This window comes from Ammodytes marinus, assembly GCF_949987685.1.
Source record: "Ammodytes marinus genome assembly, chromosome: 11".
Classification (NCBI taxonomy): Eukaryota; Metazoa; Chordata; class Actinopteri; order Uranoscopiformes; family Ammodytidae; genus Ammodytes; species Ammodytes marinus.
In genome coordinates this window covers 19224481-19245954 of record NC_137215.1, presented here as the reverse complement: position 1 = coordinate 19245954, position 21474 = coordinate 19224481, and the positions used below count along the sequence as shown (strand labels likewise).

The 21474-nt window shown below is 41.2% G+C and overlaps 1 protein-coding gene across 1 annotated transcript; it reads left to right on the top strand.

Moving 5' to 3' along the window:
- The first annotated feature begins 3473 nt into the window (after positions 1-3473).
- On the top strand, positions 3474-21367 carry mertka (c-mer proto-oncogene tyrosine kinase a). Its single transcript, XM_080036924.1, has 19 exons — positions 3474-3675; positions 4702-5020; positions 5719-5819; positions 5906-6076; positions 12038-12124; positions 12244-12359; positions 12443-12632; positions 13761-13906; positions 15891-16026; positions 16437-16587; positions 18339-18427; positions 18547-18642; positions 18754-18834; positions 18927-19019; positions 19118-19236; positions 19352-19461; positions 19578-19737; positions 20312-20448; positions 20589-21367. Exons 1-19 carry the CDS (start codon positions 3543-3545, stop codon positions 21046-21048), a joined length of 2895 nt encoding a protein of 964 aa, XP_079893050.1. The 5' UTR covers positions 3474-3542; the 3' UTR covers positions 21049-21367.
- The last annotated feature ends 107 nt before the right edge of the window (positions 21368-21474 follow it).

Sequence of the window (21474 nt, the reverse complement as noted above, 5' to 3'; positions counted from 1 at the left end):
GGAGAAACAATTGTGCTGGATTTTGAAGAAATGATTTACTTGTAGGCATCTGTCCTGTTCACATGTATCAGTTTCATTCAGCACTCTTGGAGAGAATTCTACATTATATTTAAGAGTTTAACCTGCAAGTAGGCCTTTTACACAGGGGACATGTTAAGTGGTCATAAAAAAGTAAAGCACCAGTATACGTAATGACACTGATTTCCAGTTCCCAGTGTTCCCAGAGCTCGTAAACCTAAATAGAATGGAGCCATCACTCCAGATAGTAGTCCCACAAATCTACAGAAAGGAGCTCCAGAACAATCTCAACTTTTCAACTGCTGCCATTTTGGCCAGGCCTTGCTCGGAAAAGAGGTCATTTGACCTCAAGCAATTTTGCCTGGTAAAATAAAGGTTAAAAAAAAAAAAAAAAAAAGGAAAAGTTAAAGGTTCAGTAAGCGGAATGGTCAGTTTAGCTAACTTCCTGTCACTGACTGCAGTTAGCAGTCCCTTCCCTCGCCCCCACGTCACCAATGCACTGCGGTCTTCAAGCAGCGAGTTATCTAGCATCATCTCCGATAAGTAAGTGTGATAAAAACCATCAAAACAGACATTGGGAAGGATTTTTACCTGCTCCGCCATTGTAGGCGCATACACATTCACTGATCTGTCGCTCTGTGTGTGCACCAGCAGTGAGACGGGTGCCGGTTTGTAGCGTTCTCTCTTCTGATTGGATATCAGTTTCGGGAAAGTTTATTTGACGATTACATGCAGAGCGGGTGACTGAGAGATCGGGGGCCAATCCGAATAGTCTTTTTTGCATAGGAAATTTCCTTTCCTATCGAGATGACCCGGAAGTACTCGGCAGATAGGTGATCCGAATTCTCAAAATGCTTAGGAAAGGCATAGGAAAGGAGCCTCGATTCATCCTTTAACCCTCCTTTAGCATAGGTTACTCCGGACCAACCTATGCGAAAGGAAAGGAGATAGTGGTATCCCATAATCCTTTACGGCGGCAAGATTTAAAGCAACACAAATACGAACGAGAGGTAAAACAGAAGAGAGGAGAGGAGAAGAGAGGAAGATTTAACTCGGCTAAAACAAAATACCAACCCCCCCATCCCTCATAAAGATAATAAAGAACTCATGAAAGACCAACATCATAATAGTTATTTTCGTAGCACATAATTTACACTATAAGAAAATAAAATACCAACTTCACATTTAATGAAGTTACTGGGGGCAGTTAATTTCAACATCAACATAAGTGTAGCCTCTTTTTATTCCACATGTGAATTGGGATATATGGGAGTGATTCTCACTCTGTTGGCGACAACCTGATTAAAATCAATATGAAAAGAACGCATGGATCAAACGAGTGCTTGTTGTAGTCAATTTTCGGAGAATAGGCTATAGTGTAGTTTCACGCTAGTGACTCACGTCAGCAATACTCGCCGTCGCGTAATGACGTTGGTTAGGAAAAGTGGGGTCGAATTAATTTGAAACAGTGCTGTCTTTTCCTATGTTGCAAATGTATTCACGTAGAAAAACTTCTATCATACGTGTTGATGAACTACCAACATATGAAACCATGTGATGCTGATAACTGAAGATTAGCCTGAAATGCTAAGAGAGGTAGTTTTTTCTCAAATTGTGGTGGTGGGGGAAAGTGAGCCAAATGCTGTGGGGGAAAGTGAGACAGTGGCTCACTTTCCCCCACAGCATTTGGCACAAGTTAAGTTTAGTCTGAAACATATTTTAATGTAATATTACATAACATATGTTTTATTTTAATGTCATACACGTTGTAGAAAAGCGATCATACACCAGGAAGACGACCTGGGGCAACCACACGGAAAGAGCACCTTCTCATCTTTCCCTGTAACCTTCAGGGCTGGAATGTAGAGTAGGCCTAGTTGTAGAGTATGACAGGCTGATGTTATAATCCAATTGGGTCTTCTCCTGTGTTCTGAGTCCCAGGCTGTTCTCGCTGGTTCTGATGTTCCTATGATTTGACCCCCAGACACTAGCTGGCTCTAAGGGTCCTGTGTTCTGACCCCCAGACTGTGTTCTAATCTAATTTATTCTATCTTTCATTTGAATCTTATTAAAACCTTTTGAATTATAATATGTTGTATTTGATTTTGTTCAGAGTTACTTTCAAGTGTTTAGAAAATTTGCTTTGCTTAATTGACCAAACCCCATCATTCTTTTGCTAGTCCGACATTAGTTCTGGAATGTGTGGCTAGCTTTCTGGATTCTTACTGTTACAATATGTATTGTTATGGTAGTTTCACAGTGGAAAAAGTAAGTGGATCAGTTTACCCCACAGCTGGGGTAAAGTGAGCCACATGACAACTTTTTTTAAAACAATCATATTTTCACTGCCCTTTGTCTTTTCACTGCCCATTTCTATGAAACATCCTGAATTAATGGGAAATGTGTGAATTTGAGTGATAAATAATGTTAGCTCCCTTAGAGGAGAGCAAATGTAAAAAGTGGCTCAGATTACCCCGTTCTCCCCTACACTTTGGGGATTTTTTGTATGTGACCCTGATGTGACCCTTATAGACTGTCAAGGGACCATACTTCACTGACCTTGCTTTGCAATATACAAATGTTGACATAATATCGCCCAATAGCGCTGAATTTAGAATGTCCAAGTATTTCAATTGGTGCTAAATAAAGGTTTAAAGTGCTCTTAACATTGAAATATGAACAATTCCATAATAGCATTGTGCAGTTTTACTACTGATAGTGTGACACCTCTGAAAGCTCCAAACAGCCAATTAAATTAACATTGTGGTGAGAAAGAGCAAACACTTTTCATCTCATCATTTACACCAAACCTTGATGGTTGATCTTATTTTTGTTGTTAATGTATCTACAAAAAATTGTTTATTGCAATGAGGTTGGATCTATTATATACTATCTATGGGTTGGATGCATTCATTAAATATAGCCATGGTAATATGGAAAGCCTAGTTAGAGTTGACCACGTGGTGGAGTAGTTGGGAAGACAATTAAAATACCTACACCACTAGGGCTTTTGTTTTCTATGACGTCCTGAGTTTTTGTTATTGAAAATAAAAGAGATCAACTACCGTGCTTATCAATGTGGTGTTAGTCTACAAACATGTGTATAATGCTAAGTGTAAGATAAAGGCATATTTGTAAGGACATTTTTTCTGCCAAAAAAAATAGGCCTATATATAGGCCTATGAAAAAAACAAAAGCAAAAATATATATATAATGTAGCCTTAAATAGGCTACGAATAGTTGTGTTAAGTGTCTTCAGCTCCATTTAGTATCTATTGTTTTTGTTGTTTTCGGTAAATCTGCATTTCCAAACGCGGTCCCGCCTTAATGGGATCCCACCAATGACGTCGGGTAACTAAACTTTTTTTCTCCCCCTCCAGCTGGAATCTGATCTCGGGTCAACATCTCCTCACACAGGCTGAGTTGAAGACACTGTAGTGGGTGATGTTGGTCACTGTCGGTACTAAAGTGTCCGGTCCCGCACAAACCGCTTAAGATAAAAACTAAACAAAAACAAAACGTGGATGTTTTCCCGACATTTGCGGGACGCAAAGCATCAAGTGAAGAGCTCTCACTCTGTCATGGAGAAGAAGACAACTCCGGGCTGGTTTGGAATGTTTCTCTGTACAACCATTATCTTGGGGAGTCCGGTCAACTGTGAGTTAATTTATTTTTCTTCTGTTTTCCTGCACTAACTTCACGTCCATCAAAGTGGAATCTCAGGCCTAGGTCGATCGAGTAGCCTACAGCAGGGAGCAGATCACTCCTCTGCTGCTCTGCATGATTTAGCCTACCCTGCAGCTGGAACAGATGTAAACACTCCGCCGCTAGAAAGTTCTGTTGACTTACACAAAGTCCTCCAAATTCATTAAAAGTAGCAACGCAATGAATCCTAAATGTGTTCAATGGCACTAAACGTGTGTATTACTCGGGCTTCGATTTAATTATAACCTAGTCATAAAATATGGCTTACTCAGCTGTGGACTGGAATGGTGACACAAAAAAAAGAAAAAAAAACTGAAGAGCCATTGCTTTGACACCATCAGTGTAGTCTTTGGTTTTTATATTGAGTAGGCCTACGTATTGAACTACTATCGTAGTTTACCACCACCAGTATGACTGTGTATGAATGAATAGAATCTGGATCCCTGTAAAGTTCAACAGTTTAATACGATGCTGAAGACTCACTTTTGTTGCAGGAGTCTCAACTTGTGTTGAAGGCCAATTTTGGCCTTTGGCACAAGTTGAGACTTTGACACTCCTAACCTTTTTTTTCGTCATGTATCTTATATGTCATTTTGTATTGTATATTGTACAGCACTTTGGTCAGACTTTGAACTAATCGTGCCTCTTTTTTAAGAAAACACACTACATGCCAAAAACCTTACATTGTTCAAAGTTATCATTTCAACCTGTTGGTGGAGTAAATAACAATTTTATAGAAAAGACAGATACATTGATGCTGAAAAATAACTGTCACACACTCAGGATCTTTGAATGCTACTTTATTTTGTAAACACGTGCAAAGTTCTGTCACTTTGGATATCAAAACCTTGATTCTGTCATCTGTATCATCATTGTGCGTCAAAGCTCATTGGGATGTAAAGCATGGAACCGTATTGTTCATCCATTATGCTGCTCAGTCATTTAACACAGCCTCACATCTCGTCCTTGCTAAAACAGCTCAGCAGCATTCGAGGAGCCAGTTCCAGCGCCCGCCCAGGACCTCTGATCCTGTTTTGATACCGGCCCGCGTGGCGAGGGTTTATCTGAGCCCAGATGACCTCAGGCGGCTGCACTTCAGGCCCGCCGTGGCCCTCATCCAGCTGTCAGAGGGCCACGAGGCCAAGTTCAACTGCTCCATCAACATCCCAGGCACCAGGCTGGAGCCCACCATCGTCTGGGTGAAGAACGGCCAGGACCTGACCTCAAACATGCAGCTGTTGATCAACGAGCTCCAGACCGTCACAGATGGTGTCACAACCCTCCTGTCCACTGTCAGGTATATCTAGACGCATGGAGATGTGTTTTGTCAATGTACCTAAGTCAATTCTTTATGTATCTGTACTTTACTTAAGTAGATTTAGTTCCGGGTACTTTTGACTTTTACTCTGTTACATGAGTAATGGTAAATATCTATATTTTCTACTCCACAACATTTCTACACAGAGTTGTGTTACACGTTACCGTCACGTTGCGGTTATTACAATATACAGTATGTATATATATTTTTTAATCGTAATCGATAGCCAGAGGGGATTGGTCCATTGAACCAACTGATTTCAATTAAAGATGATCGGTCTTTCCGAAGAACCTTAATCCAAGTGGCACTGTACCACAGACACAATAAGAACAATAACCTTTAAAATAATTGATATGAGATTTTTTGACAGTGTTAGACAGTGGTATACTGTATACTGTGTATACACACAGTGGGCACACTGAATGATAGGCCTTACTGTAGACAGTTGCATTAGAAAATACATTTGGCAAACTACTTTTTATTCTTCTAGTATAATATTTAATAGCAAGTAATTATTTACTTGTACTCAAGTAGAAAGGTTAATGCTTTACTTTTACTTTTGCTTGAGTACATGTTTGAAGTTTATTTTTACTTTTACTTCAGTAAAGTGTTTGAGTATGTCCTCCACCACTGCTAATAACACATATTGACATGTGTCCTCATGTCCTGACATGCAGCATTGGCCAAGTGCAGCGAGTGGATGCTGGGGAGTACCGCTGCAAAATGAGCATCAACACCAGAACAGTGGAGTCCCAGCCAATCGTCCTGGAGGTAGAAGGTGAGCTTCAACATGATGCGTCATGCATTTGCGTGCTTTTAGGTTCGTCCACGTTTTTCATTCGAACAACTTTGCTCGATCCGCAGGTCTGCCGACGTTTCTCCATCAACCGGAGGACAGGAACGTGACGAGGAACACACCTTTCACGCTGTCGTGTCACGCCGTGGGACCTCCAGACCCCGTCCAAATCCGCTGGCTGCGCAACGGCTTACATGACAGTGACTTGCATAGCTCTCCCAGCAGCTACTCTGTGCCAGGTAGGACACCACAATCTCACAGTACAGCTTTTCCTTCAGCTCTGTCTTTCTCACACATACAGTGAAACAACTTGTTTCGTGATGATCTACTTAGCAGCAGCGATAATCCTTCCCTCCTGTTGCTGTAAAGAGATAGTTGTTTCTCGCTGTTCGACCTTACACACCATCCAATGAATGATGCCATTATGACTCGGATAACTCTGAACAACACCTGGAATCAGAGTGACGCTGCTGATGAAGAGATGCTTTGTAGTTTATCACAGGAACATGATATTTATCACTTCACAGTCTGGAACGTTTCAAAGGAGCTGAAGAGATCATTTCCCCTGGTTGAAAACACTTTTTTAATTAAAAAGTTTGTTTCATCTGTGTCCAATCAATCGTTAAAAGTTATTTTTGATCAGGCTGTATTGCGGATTCGTTTTTTTTTCTTGTTTAAAAAGTAGTAAGAAGAAGTTTACACACAAGCCATTGCTTGTTAAACCAACTCATTTGTTTCACTTTGATTAACTTCCTCCTGTGACTAAATATGGGAACCTTCATCAGCAGAGATGAAGGTACGTTGATGATGGTGGCAGAGTGGAGCTCACTCAGCCTTTGTTGTTGGTTTCTATTCTGTCTGGTCTCTGCTGCCTCAGCATCGTACTCTGCTTAGTGCAATGAGATTTACCACCACGGTCAGTGTCACCCGGAGGCCTCCTGCTGCCCTGCTGAATGGTTACTAGCGGTCATTCACGCATGGTCAGTGCTTTTAATGACACCGCTCTGCTTGCTGTTTATGCTTACCAAAGACAACCTTTTGTTATACACTTATTCAACTTTTTGGCCATAATTAATGACTGATACCACTCTCTGTCACAAGAGCAAGATTTAGCTCAAGACAGCCATGGACATACAGTATATCACAAAAGTGAGTACACCCCTCACATTTCTTCAAATATTTCATTATATCTTTTCATGGGACAACACTGAATAAATGACACTTTGATACAATATAAAGTAGTCAGTGTACAGCTTATATAACAGTGTAAATTTACTGTCCCCTCAAAATAACTCGACATACAGACATTAATGTCTAAACTGTCGGTTACAAAAGTGAGTACACCCCTGAGTTAAAATGTCCAAATTGGGCCCAAAGTGTCAATATTTTGGGTGGCCACCATTATTTTCCAGCACTGCCTTAACCCTCTTGGGCATGGAGTTCACCAGAGCTTCACAGGTTGCCACCGGAACTCTCTTCCCCTCATTCATGACGACATCACGGAGCTGGTGGATATTGGAGACCTTGCGCTCCTCCATCTCCTGTTTTAAGAAGCCCCAAAGATGCTCAATAGGGTTTAGGTCTGGGGACATGCTTGGCCAGGCCATAACCTTTACCCTCAGCTTCTTTAGCAAGGCAGTGGTCATCTTGGAGGTGTGTTTGGGGTCGTTATCATGTTGCAATACCACCCTGCGGCCCAGTTTATGAAGGGAGGGGATCATGTTCTGCTCAAGTATGTCACAGTACATGTTAGCATTTAATGAACTGTAGATCCCCAGTGCTGGCAGCACTCATGCAGCCCCAGACCATGACACTCCAACTACCATGCTTGACTATAGGCAAGATACACATGTCTTTGTACTCCTCACCTGGTTGCCACCACACATACTTGACACCATCTGAACCAAATAAGTTTATCTTGGTCTCATCAGACCACAGGACATGGTTGCAGTGATCCATGTCCGTAGTGTGCTTGTCTTCAGCAAACTGTTTGTGGGGTTTCTTTTGCATCATCTTTAGAATAGGCTTCCTTCTGGGACAACAGCCATGCAGACCAGTATGATGCAGAGTGTGGCGTATGGTCTGAGTACTGACAGGCTGACCCCCCACCACTTCAAGCCCTGCAGCAATGCTGGCAGCACTCATACGTCTATTTTCCAAAACCAACCTCTTGGTGTGACGCTGAAAACGTGCACTCAACCGTCTTAAACTGGGCCGCAGGGCAGTATGGCAACATGATAACGACCCCAAACACACCTCCAAGATGACCAGTGGCTTGCTAAAGAAGCTGAGGGTAAAGGTGATGGACAGCCCAGCATGTCTCCAGCCATAAACCCTATTGAGCATCTTTGGGGCTTCTTAAAACGGGAGATGGAGGAGCGCAAGGTCTCTAATATCGACCAGCTCTGTGATGTCGTCATGAATGGGTGGAAGAGGATTCCAGTGGGAACCTGTGAAGCTCTGGTGAACTCCATGCCCAAGAGGGTTTAGGTAGTGCTGGAAAATAATGGTGGCCACACAAAATATTGACACTTTGGGCCCAATTTGGAAAAATTTTCTTAGGGGTGTACTCACTTTTGTTGCCTTCAGTTTAGACATTAATGGCTGTGTGTCGAGTTATTTTGAGGCGACAGTAAATTTACACTGTTATACAAGCTGTACACTGACTACTTTACATTATATCAAAGTGTCATTTCTTCAGTGTTGTCCCATGGAAAGATATAATGAAATATTTGAAGAAATGTGAGGGGTGTACTCACTTATGTGAGATACTGTATAAAGAAAGGCAGCGGGTGGTTAGCTTAGCCTAGCATATAGAACTAAGTTGCCAGGTAACCAAGCCATAAAGGCTCTTGGATGTTGTTGGTGAAAAGAGACAGTCCGCCACATAACCACTTATAACATGCTCATTTGTTGTTTTTATGCGGACGCAACTAATGCTTGTGACCTTTAAAAGTGCTGGAGGTCGATTTCATTACCTTTGAACACAGCCTGGCTAGCCATTTCCCCAGTTTCCAGCCTTTATGCTAAGCTAAGCATGGAGTAAGTTGACTTATCGATTATCACATTTTATTATATTGTATTATATAATTTGATATTATTAATCAAGTAATCATTCAAGCTTTACATTAAAAGTTGACATCAAAGTAAACGTGTCTTTTTCATTCTTAAACTTAATATAAAAGTCACGCTGAGTTGTAAGAAGATAAGTTCTGGTTGTCTTACTTTAAAGGTGCTGTAAGCGAAATGGTTCTTTTAGCTAACTTCCTGTCAGTGACTGCAGTTAGCAGTCCCCTCCCTCCATAAATGCGATAAAACATGATAAAAACCATCAAAACAGACATTGGGAAGGATTTTTACCTGCTCCGCCATTGTAGGCAAATAAACATTCACCCATCTGTGCTCGACAGTGAGATGTGCCGGTTTGCAGCGGTATCTCTTCTGATTGGATATCAGTTGTGGGATCCCAGAAAAGTTTGTGTTTTGGAGTTAAGGAGTTATGAAACGCACACACTATATAAGTGATCACTGTATGAATATAGAGCGACTGAACACGTATATTAACATAAATATATCGCTTACTTCACCTTTAAGATAAACTTGGAATTATCCTGAAATTATTTAGCATTTAATTTAAAAAAAACTACAATAATTCTTGCACAACGTCTTTTCAGCATGGACTATCCCTTTATGGCCTCAGCTGCCCTCTTTTTAAAAACAAACATTTGTTATTAGAAGCATAACCTCCCTGCTCTGGATGCTCTAACCCTTCATTTTCAGCTGGCCGCAGGCTAAATAGTCCTGCTATAGCCACCGAGTGCTGATACAGCCCAGAAGCTGAGGGGGTTAAAGGTTCAGAGCTGTGCTTTGGTCCAGCATGTGCAAGGGCCTGGGCAGCAAGTGTGTGGGGAGGTTGTACAGGGAGTCTGTTCGGGGGTTGGCTCCGGGGACAAAGACCTCATTCACAGGACTGCCCACTACCCAGTGGGGAGGGGCTGGACGCCCAGGCTGGCAGGCTCTCAGAGTTGTTTTGCAGGACCAAATATTGGCACAACAAAATTGGTCAAACGTACTTTTCTGCCTAACAGCACATGCATACTATGAGAGTAGGGCCCCTTTTCCCACTTATGTTTGGATTGCATGATGTTATATAATATTGTGCTTCTGTTAAATGGGCTGATGAATAACTTGGTTTTATTTTTGGAAAGTCATACACTTTTCATTAATATTGTTTGAAATCAGGCCATTATACATTCTTAAAGAGACAGAGAAGTTGATGAGAATAACATTTAGGTTGGAAAGACTTCTTAACCACATTTCATTTATCACAACAACATATTAAGTTTATAGTGCTAAGGGGGACACTGGTTTGGCAATTCAGCTTTGAAAACATTAAAACTATATTGTACTAGAGTGAAAAGCCATAGGCTTTGTTTTAACCTGAAAAAGTAGTCTGACCATCTTTGCTACCCGAATATAAAAATAACCTCATTTCAGGCAGCTCAGTAAGATGGAACGCTTCCCTCCCCATAATTTTGGGTGTTTCCATTTGAGCAGCCAACACATCCTTTTTTTCCCACTGCATTGTAGCTTTTTGTTTTGATGTACTTAGTTCAAGTACAGTGAAAGCAGAAATGAGAGGACTCTACTTATATTCATTTCCTTTTTTCCCAAAAATATGATTAAAAAAACAATGTGTTTGTACTGAGCCATGTGCTTGCTACATACACCAAATATGCTACACCATAGATGTTTGGCCAGGAATCAATATATGAAACCACACATGCAGAATACTATGTTATGTATACTGTATGATAACTTATCTGTTGTAGTATAGATTTATTAGCACAGAAATGTTGAAACTATCATTGTTTTACAGAAATACCGCTGAATGCATGCAAACACATGCTTCAATTTGGCTCTGTCACTTGTTATGCCTCTTAACACTACTTTTTCACTTTTGTTTGGAATGTATTCTTCATATGTATGGATTTTACTGCAAGTGTGATTGGGGACATTGTGATACTGATACAGAAAACCAGTCAACTTTGGATTCCATAGTGCCTGTTAATATGTTTTATTGACCATAGCCACGAAAAGATAAAAGAAACTATATACAGCAATGTTTCAATCTGACAGCGACTGAATTCTTAATATTCAAAAGACAGATTTCAGGAATATCACTAAGATCACGCTTTTAAATGTGAGAATAACTAACTTGGATATTTTCCTTCGATCATCCTGCTCTCTTGGTATTATTATATAACAGTGACCTGCTCTGTGCCCACTATGCCCCAACCATCTGTCTACCATGCAGTTTGAAATGAGGCATGTGGTTGTTACATTTGCTCAGCTTGGCTGTAAATGTGCTAACATATTTGCCAGTTTTTCTCAGAACTCAGCGGTTGTATTGTTTACTTTTGATCCACGTGAGCCAAAGTCTATTTTAGGTGTCTTTTACGCATGAATGTAACTTGAAAGGATTGAGTTTGACGTTTTTTAAAGTAAGGTTCTATCTCTGAGCAAACAAAATGTATTGTAGCGTGTGCCAGTCTTAAGCCCGGTGCTCCTGCCAAGAGGAGGGCAAACATACTCCTCATACTAGGCTCTGATACTCGCTCCAACAAAACATCCCAAGTTTGGTTCCAGTCATCTAGCATGGGCTGTTCTGTCATTAGCTTTGTGGAAAGGTTTCCGAGATAGAGACACTGGAAAACAGAGCACAAAGGGGACATTCTTTAGTAGCTGTCCAAGTCCTATTCTAACTGGGCCGTTGAAAGACTGGAATTGTGTATCCAGGAAAAGGGAGCCAGCAAAAGCATTGTTGCCACAGTACATCACACTGGAGAGGCTCATTTTGAGCTCACTGCACGAGCTACTGCTGTGTGAACTTTTGAGGTATAATAAAGGAGTCAGTCCCCAAATGTGTTACTTTATTGTATCCATTTCAGGCATATTACCGTTTTTTCATTGAGGCTGAAATGGCACTTTTGCTCAGATTCGCCTATGACCCTGGCAGATATCAGTTAGTGTGTCCTAGAATGTAGAACATGGTGAGAATGTGTCTGGGTGGCTTGTACTTTTGTTTTTAGTAAAACAACTCAAAATATTCGCCGCTATCTTGACCTTGGGGATTGGTTTGTTTTGAATTCACCCAGCATTGCAACGCTACATTTTCCTCTGTAATGTGTCAATTGCAGGTGTGGACAAGTACACTCAGTTCAGCTGTGAAGCCCACAACCCCAAGGGTGTCACCACCTCCAGAGAAGCAAATATCAACATCAAAGGTAAAACTGGATCCTTTGGGGAGCCATTAGACATTCCAAAAGTTTTTCACGCTCTGCAAGCTGACCATATGCTTTCATGTTAGGGAATGTTAATAAGTGTTTTTATGGTATTTTTATAGTGCTTCCAAGCCCTGTGTCTGATGTTACTGTGGTGGAGAGGCGGTCCAATAAGTTGTTGTTGAGCTGGAGCCCTGGACACGATGGTTTCTCCCCGCTGACGAAATGCAACATCAGGGTAAGCTCCACTTCTGCACCAATCATACTGTCAATATGTGTCCTCACATTGATCCTCATCACACGTTCGCTGTTCCTTGTAAGGTCAAAGAAGTCAGTCGGAGGAAGGGGGAGGTGAAGACCACGCGCTTTATCAATGCCACCGTGCCGCCATTCCAGCGTGAAGTGCCCGGGCTGCAGGCTATGACTTGGTACAACATCAGCGTCTCTTGCAGCAATGAGGTGGGAGCCTCTCCGGTCAGCACGTGGATCCAGGACAACACCACAGAGGGAGGTGTGTAAGCACTTGTGCTGCTTTTCATTCCAAAATAATGTTCTTCCCACTTGTGCAGTCGTAATTACGACTTGTTGCATTGAAGTGCACTGGTCGGAATAATGTTGTTTTTCCTTGAATGATTTGTATCACCAAATCTACTACAGAGCTTATTTGTCTTTCAGCGGCAAAATGTAGTGCAGCACCGGTGTGTAGCCCTAACTGACGTTGTCTCTGTTTCTGTTGTTTCAGAGAATAAGGGGTTAGTCTATTCTTTTTTACTGTCAATTGTTGACACTGATCTCCCGTTTCCAGACGATTTTGCAGCCTGCAACGTTATGCAAATGTCACAACTCGGCAACCTGGGTATCATCGAAATTTCCCACTCTTAATTATGACTTTGGAAGGCCGTTCATGTGCTCGTAACTCATAGATGGTTAATATGATATTTCCGATGAGCACATGACAGCAGCTTTAAGGGACCATGGAACAATTCTGATGGCAGTTGGTTTGGGGTGCATTTTCAGCAGACACAAGGGTAACTGGTCCAAAATGTTAATTCAATCCATCCAAGCACATACACATGTTTCTGGTTGTTATTTGCTTTAAACACCACTGTATGTGTTTACTTCTAAAAAGAACCTGTGTTAAGCTCCTGCCTCATTTTCCATCATAGCAGATGTTTAGGTTTCAGGGCCATAGCACTATGTAATTAGCCTACTTTCCAAAATGTGCTTAATATAAGCCTCCTTGCAGCAGCAGCAGCAGTAGGAATTTACGGGGGTTGCACAAATACCTGCCAGGCAAATGCCAAGTGCCCCTTAGAAAAATGTTGTATCCACTTCCATCTCAGTTGTTTTCCTGAAGGGTCACATAGGAAATAGGAGTGGTCTCACTGAGAATACACAAAGTTTGTATACTGGGTGGAGCTGCTTTCAATTTCCTTCCTCAAGTCACCGCAGGGGATATTTTAGTTGAAAGATTTGATACGCTGTGCCAGGAAGTGACCACATACCAAACTGCCATCAAAGATTCCAATGGAATGGCGACATTACTTTCCCTTTTCCAATTTCTGCTTTATACGAAGCCTTTGGATTATTTTGATCGTTTTCGATGATGTCGTAATTTCTCTTTTTTTTTCATTCTCAGTGCCATCAGTTTATCCCCGAAATGTCACCATGCAGCTGAATGAGTCATGGCTGGTGATCAGTTGGAAACCGCCCCCAGATGATAAGATAAACGGCATCCTGAGTGGATATGATGTTATTGTCAGACATGGCCCACATGTGAACCAGGTGAGCTTGTTGGCAACATGGTAACTGATGATTTAGCCTTTTGTTTTGTCTTTTATTCTTTTCTGCAAATAATGTTTTATTGAGTTTTCCCTCGCTCGCGTAGTCACGGTAACTTCTTAAATCTTCAGGATTAGAACTTGAATGTGAAAATATACTTAAATTGTATAATTTATAAAGGAGTTGTGTGTGTTGCTACGGAGACACATGCACAAATGATTATTTTATTGCAGTATGAAGTAGGAACCACTTAAAATTTCCCAATTATTTTGTTTATAGATATACAATACACATACACACATAGGCTACACATGACATGACATATGTATAAACATACAAACACACACATGTACCCAGTTATCTAAACTCACATACACACACGAAGCACATATACACAGTACAAGTAGAACAACTGACAGACATGTTATATTGAGTCATACTGATTATGTGCATTGATCCTAATCATTTTTATGTTGTAATTTTGAGGTCCCTTTTTTTCTTTTGAAAGAGAGAGAGGATGTTATTGGAGAACGTCTGATAACGATGACTAACATATGACACATATGAAAAGAATCTCGCACATTGGGAATACATGATCTTGCCCTTTGTCCTGCCGACTGAACCAGAGGTCAGCTTCTCCATTATCTACGGACAACCCTTTTTCCACTTCTCTCAAGAATCAACAAAACAGGGAAAGCCATTTATAATAAGTGCCTATTTTGGGATACACTTTCTAAGAAATAGTACATTATTAATACCAACTTATTTTGTATACATCAAATATCCGAATGAATTATTCCACAATGATGTTGTACTTCTGCTACTGCGTTAGTACTCTCTGGTACAATAGTGTGTTTCCTGTCCTTCCTGCCTGTGTCGTATTTAAAGGAAGCTGACAGTGTCAAAACTCGTATTTTGTGTTTTTCTTTGTGCAGCTTGTAGCCGTGAGTCATTACACACTGAATGGAATATGAATACAACGGGATGTGTCCCAAAGTTCCTAATATTTCTTATGTGTTGTCCAGTCAGTTGGTGATGTCATGGCACACAGGGCTTTGTAACAGTAACAGTGACTGGAAATCCTCAGACTCACCTGCCACCGTCACAATAATGAATAGTTCAAATGAATTGAATCTTTGTTGCTAATACTTGCTCACAATTCTATGTATTCCATCATGCCGTGGTGGCAAAACTGAAGTTGTTTCCCTAAATAAGTTGAGAATTTCCAGCTATCAGAACATTCAAACCACATGTTTCCCACTGTTTGGTGCAACACAAACCTGATAGACCATTCATCATGGGTTCAGCGCTCCCAGTCTGATTCAGTCAGCACATCTGTAAAGCAGAGGAACCCCACATGCTTCTGTGCGGTGTTGTGAAATGCAGGGCTAAGTCCGTCACATGTTCCCTTCCAATTGAAGCACATGAGCTTATCCAGAAAGTTAGCCTCCTTCCCCTTTTTTTGTAGGGAGTTTCATTGTATACAACAATTGTCCGTTGACACCTCACTGGTATTTTCCCAAAAAAGGTTTCATATTGTAAGTGTGAAAACAACCTTAGGGACTTTTTGGCCCTCAATTCTCCTTTCTTCGTTTGTAATAGTGCATTAGGTAGGTGCAAAGAAAAGGAGACAAAACAAAAGGGGAAAGAGGCATAGCGAGAAAAAGGACCTGACATGCAGCAGCAAAGTTGTTGAGCTGGATTGAAGATGTTGCAAAAGTCTACAAGATGTTCTGTGGCATGCTGTTCTGCCAGACAGTCCACAAAATATTAACCCATTTTGATGGACTGCAAATTTGCTTCGCTTTCAGTTTTTTTTATGTCTTTCAACCTCACTGCATCATTAAAACTCTGTTGAGCCATTGACCTGCGTTCTTCTGACAGGTGGAACATTCTCGCCACAAAGATAATGATTAACCTGGAAAATAGCATATGAAAAATACACAATTCACATTTAAACTGTCCCTGTTGTTGTTGCCGATTTCAGATCCACAGTGACACCACCACGGCCACTGTGCCTGTGAAGGAATTCAACTCAACCTACAGCGTGGAGGTGGCGGCGTGCACGCGCGCGGGGAGCGGCATGGTCAGCCCACAAGTCTGGCTGTTCGTGCCAGAAGACAGTAAGCTGCTCTGTTGATTTATCACTTTGTAGTCTGGCCAAAATAGTTCATACGATATATTGTACCATACTACTGTATAATAGCATGACTGCCCTAGATACAGTGCCAGGACTGATACGGTATGTGATATGACATGGATTATTTTTGATACGTTTTCTGACTAATTAAAATAGGGATTAATTAAATATAGGCTACTTGTTGATTCACATTGAAACAACATATCCATGAACACATACGAGAATCAAAATTTTGAGGGGGGAATATTCTAACATAAGCTGAAATCTGTTGCTTCATTTTGGTTGTATAATACAGGTAACTAATCCTAAATCTGGATTTTGGATATCCCATTTGCTGAACGTTGTTTTTCTCAACTTTGGTCATGTTTATAATTTCTCCTTCTCCTACCTCAGAATCAGTGGTGTCCCCGTCGTCCAGCCCCGACACAGGGGTTCCAGACTCTGTCTATGTTTGGCTGGGTGTGGTGTGTGGTGTCTGTCTTCTGCTGCTTATCCTCTGGGGAGCTATCTGTGTACACAGCCGGACATCTGTCCCTTGCTTTGGGTATGCTCACAATCTTTCACATTCTGTGCTGATTTAAAAGGTTTGATTTCATTTTACATCTGTAGCATGTCTCATAAAGCAGGGTTAACAACACTTCAAAGCTTTTTTCTCAACTGAGTGTATTACACGTCCGTATGATAATATATATATATGTATATATATATTTTCTTTTATTTATTTTTTTAGTTTATTAGACAGATTTTGGAGAGACATAGTTGAAATGGGTCAAAGAGGGGAAGACATGCAGATAGGCTGTATGCCTGAGCCTCTTGGGGGATGCTCTAACCACTACACCACAAGCCAATATAATATATTTAAGTAAAACACAAAAGGTACCAGCAGCAAAAGAACATGAGTTGGAGTGGCACAAGATTGCTGACCGCTGACGTTGTGAAATTTATACTTGGTGTGATCTGAAATCAAACTAAGAAGGAAGGAAATTGTCTTTCTGGTAGTTTTATTTCTTTACAAAGAAAAGGTCAGACAATCATGCAGAGTGCAAACAGTCTGATGAGGTGTGACAAAGACAGGACGGAGTAAAGTCACATCTATAATACAGCAGGTTTGAGTCCAGCTGGTGCAAACTGGTTCTGAGGACAGTGCAAAAGGCTATGCAGAGGTGACAAAGGGTATGCATAGGTCAAGATACACTATGGCTATGTAAAGATCAGGAAAAACAAGCTACACTAGGATTTTCCTTTACACTGATATACACTGTAGCCTATATAAAGAGTATTCTGACAAACATATTGTCGCTCCTCTTTATATTGGTTACTCCAGACTTTATTGTCAGAAAAATAAGTACAGACCATGGTTGATTTACATCCAAATTGATGTGATTAAAGTAAAAAGTAAATAAATAAATAAGTAAATATTTTCATAATTTACAGGCTCAACGTCACCAATGTTATAATGAAAAAAATGTGTGTGCACAGAACTGAGATCATGTCTACGATATATCATGTGATTGATATGATCGATCAGAATATTGATCAGATGAATGATTGATTGTGCTGAAAAATAGAAACTCAAACAGATAGTCATCATGGAATAAAAAAAAACATCTCAACAGAGATTCCTGTTTCACTATGCTGAAAAGGACACACAGACAGTGCCTGACACTTCCTTCAGTCTGCAGACATCAGCTAAAGAGGAGGAGCAAGTAGGCTAGCTTCACGACATTTGTTGCTGCAGTAACTGACTCAAAGTTAAGCTGAACTGGCTTTGGGAAACCGAAAAACTCAAAGCTTCAAGGAACTCAGAGGTCTCACCAAACATGCTTGTAAACAGGGTCCTGCTTGTGCTGAGTAATCTCTCTTCCTTTGTACACTGTGGTTACAAAACTGAACACTTCCCGAACTCTGTTAATAAACTTCCCATTGCTTCCTCTGAATTACAATTGTCTGCACCTGACACCAGTAATAACTGTGCAGCAGGAGAGATTGCCAACAACCAGATGTCAATTCCCTGGAATTCATTATTATGAAGGCTGTGACTCAGTCTTGCCTTTCAGGATATGGCTAGGAATGTGTCACAGGCTGCTGCTCAGATAGGAAAACAGTATCTGACAACTCAGAGGGCTTCCTCACAATGACCACGTATTCAGTTAAATCTCAGCCTTTGCATGTGTGTGTGTGTGTGTGTGTGTGCGTGCGTGTGCGTGTGTGCGCATGTGTGTGTTATTACCAACCACATAACGGATTTGTGTTAAACCTTCTGTGTTGTTTCCTTTTCTCTGTCTCCCCCTGCAGGTGGTTGTCACCAGGTGGAGAAAAGCTGCAGCCTGTTGTAGAGTACAAACCACAGAGATCCTACAATCGATCAGCCATAGGAGTCACACGTATGTCCTTGAACATTTCTGTGAAAATGTTGCATGTGTATATAAACATGTAGTATGTTGTCCTGCTACAGGCACATTGTTAAAGACACAATAACTTAAGTGGGTCCTCCTGTTTGCAGTTGAGAACCTCGGTGTAAGTGCTGAACTCCAGGCCAAACTTCAGGACGTGATGGTCTTGAGGAACTTGCTCTCCATAGGGAAGATCCTTGGAGAGGGTGAGTGGATTGAAAATAATCCTAACCATGTGATTCTATATATGTTAATGCAGATAAAATCACATACTATGCAGAGTACGGAGAATTCATGATTTGGTTTCATTCGATCAGGTGAATTTGGCTCGGTGGTGGAGGGACATTTGATACAGCCGGACGGAACATCGGAAAAAGTCGCCGTGAAGACGATGAAATGTGAGCTGTCTGTTCTAAATACTTTGATCATCTACAACCGTTTAAGATGAGTAGAAACAGGGGGTTGATTTTTCTCTCTTTTTTCAAAACAGTGGATAGCTTCTCCCAGAGGGAGATTGAAGAGTTCCTGAATGAGGCGGCCTGCATGAAAGATTTCAACCATCCCAACGTCATCAGTCTGCTCGGTAGGATTAAAGAAGTGGATAATCCCACTGCTTTGTTTCCTGGTTAATTTTTATTTGTACATTCTTATATTGTGTCTTTGTATTGACTTGTCCTTTAGGTGTGTGCTTGGAAATAGGCGCCGGACATTTTCCAAAGCCCATGGTCATCCTGCCGTTCATGAAATATGGAGATCTGCATAGCTTCTTGCTGCGCTCTCGCCTAGGAGAGAGTCCAAGGGTAAGGTTTCAGACAAACGCTGAAATACATACAATAATATATAATTATAATTATTAAACTAAACATATGTCAACTTGTGATTGTTATTTTGTTGTGTGTTCTTTCTTCCCCACAGTTTTTACCCACTCAGACCCTCCTGAAGTTCATGGTTGACATTGCTTTGGGTATGGAGTATCTCAGTGGTCGTCACTTTCTGCACCGCGACCTGGCAGCTCGCAACTGCATGTAGGTTGCATTCTGAATTTTAGGGTCAGTTTTAGATAAAAAGGGCGAATTTTGTAAAGGTTGTTTTGCTTCTTTTTTTTGCAAGATTTATTCTCCATCCTTGGATTGTCTTTCAGGCTGCGTGACGACATGACGGTGTGTGTAGCAGACTTCGGCTTATCTAAGAAGATCTACAGTGGAGATTATTACAGGCAGGGCAGGATAGCCAAAATGCCTGTCAAATGGATCGCAGTAGAGAGTCTGGCTGACAGAGTTTTTACGGTGAAGAGTGATGTGGTACGTTTTTCCTCCATCAGTCAGTCATTGCTCATTGTGTGCAAAATATGTGAAAGTGTTTGATAAAAAGTACACTGCCAGAAACAGCAATCCTGTTTACTGTGCTTTAAACCCAAAGAAGGACTGAACCCTTGTCTACACCTTCTCATTACTCATTGCTCAAAAAATGACTTTCAAAACTAGTCTACACTGAGCTGTCAGCTGAATTTGCACATTAATAATTCCACAGCGTTCCTTTTGAGGATGTGCGAAAGGGTTTTTTGACAGTCTCTCTTGCATCAATTTAACAGTGTGAGGTCATCATTTGGATGTTTACCTTCTTTTGCAATTCCTCCAACATTTTGCAATTTAAGGACTCTAAAAGTAGTACTTTGAAGACGGAAAAAATCCAATTTCAAGAAATGTCAGATCGAAAAGAAAAAAAAAGCCTTCCTTTGTGTTGTCCGCAAAAAGGCAGAATTTCATGCAGCTGAATTATGGGAAAATATATGTTTCACCTCCATACTGTAACATAAAAACTGAAAACCGGAATACATTAGCAATTTACAACAAGTGTGTATTCTGTGTCACGCAGTGGGCATTTGGCGTCACCATGTGGGAGATCTCTACCCGAGGCATGACGCCGTACCCCGGCATCCAGAACCATGAAATTTACGATTACCTCCTCGAAGGACACAGACTGAAGCAGCCAACCGACTGTTTGGATGAGTTGTGAGTGTTTTAATTTTATTTTCACCAAAATGAACGTCTCCAGTTGTGTTTCTCTGCTTCTTGAATACAAGGCTCTTAACCAAATAAGTCCCAAGATGTAGTCAATAAGTTATGTCACTTCTTCATTATTCGACATCTAGGTATGAGATCATGTACAGCTGCTGGAGGGCGGATCCGTTGGACCGACCCGTCTTTACCCAACTGCGAGAAATGCTGGAAAAGCTCACGGAAAAGTTCCCAGAGTCTGTAAGCAGGGACGATATCATCTATATTAACACCAGCTTTCCTGAAGAGGACCCCGATGGAGAAACGCCTACTGCGGAAAGTCCTGTGTTCCACTCCTCGCCCTCCTGCAGCCACCAGGCAGCGGAGAACTCAGTTGTTACTGCGGACATTCACGGTAACCTAGACGACGAGGACGATGATGACGAAGATCGTTATGTGGTGGTGATCCACTCCAATCCCTCCCTGAGATCTCCCGCTGCGGACACTCCTCTCCTGTCAAGTGATAGGTCTAATTTAAGGCGAGCAAATGGAGACATGGCTACTGACGTGAGGGCAATAGATCACTGCACGAGTGACACTTCTTTCCTGCTGTAAATAGTGGGTGCTGCGGCAGGTCCAGACTGTAATGAAACTGTCACCATCAGTAGCCTACTAAACATAATGCCTCATTGCACTGGGAGCACCTTGACATTTCCTGCTGTGGACTTGGGTGTACCACAGTTTTTTCTTTTGCTTTACACGGTCAGCCTTCATGCCAGTGTTAAGAATGTTGTCTCTGTGTGTGTGTGAACATCAAACATGTTCATGCACATGTTCCATAAATAAGCTTGAGATACTATGAACTGTGAAATTGTTTACTGTACTGAAATTTGTGTCGCGATGTAAATAGAAATGTACAGAACATTTATAAAGTGATACTGTAGAAAAACATGTGATTCATAAGTTTCTTGAAGTCTTTCATTAAAGGTGCAAGCGGAATGGTTCTTTTAGCTAACTTCCTGTCAGTTACTGCAGTTAGCA

Bases quoted from the DNA above. Each gene is read 5' to 3' on its own strand.
- mertka (XM_080036924.1), top strand. From the start codon at position 3,543: ATGTTTTCCCGACATTTGCGGGACGCAAAGCATCAAGTGAAGAGCTCT. The intron at 18,428-18,546 runs GTATGTCCTTGA...TCCTGTTTGCAG, and splicing joins ATCAGCCATAGGAGTCACAC to TTGAGAACCTCGGTGTAAGT. The intron at 19,020-19,117 runs GTAGGATTAAAG...CTTGTCCTTTAG, and splicing joins CAACGTCATCAGTCTGCTCG to GTGTGTGCTTGGAAATAGGC.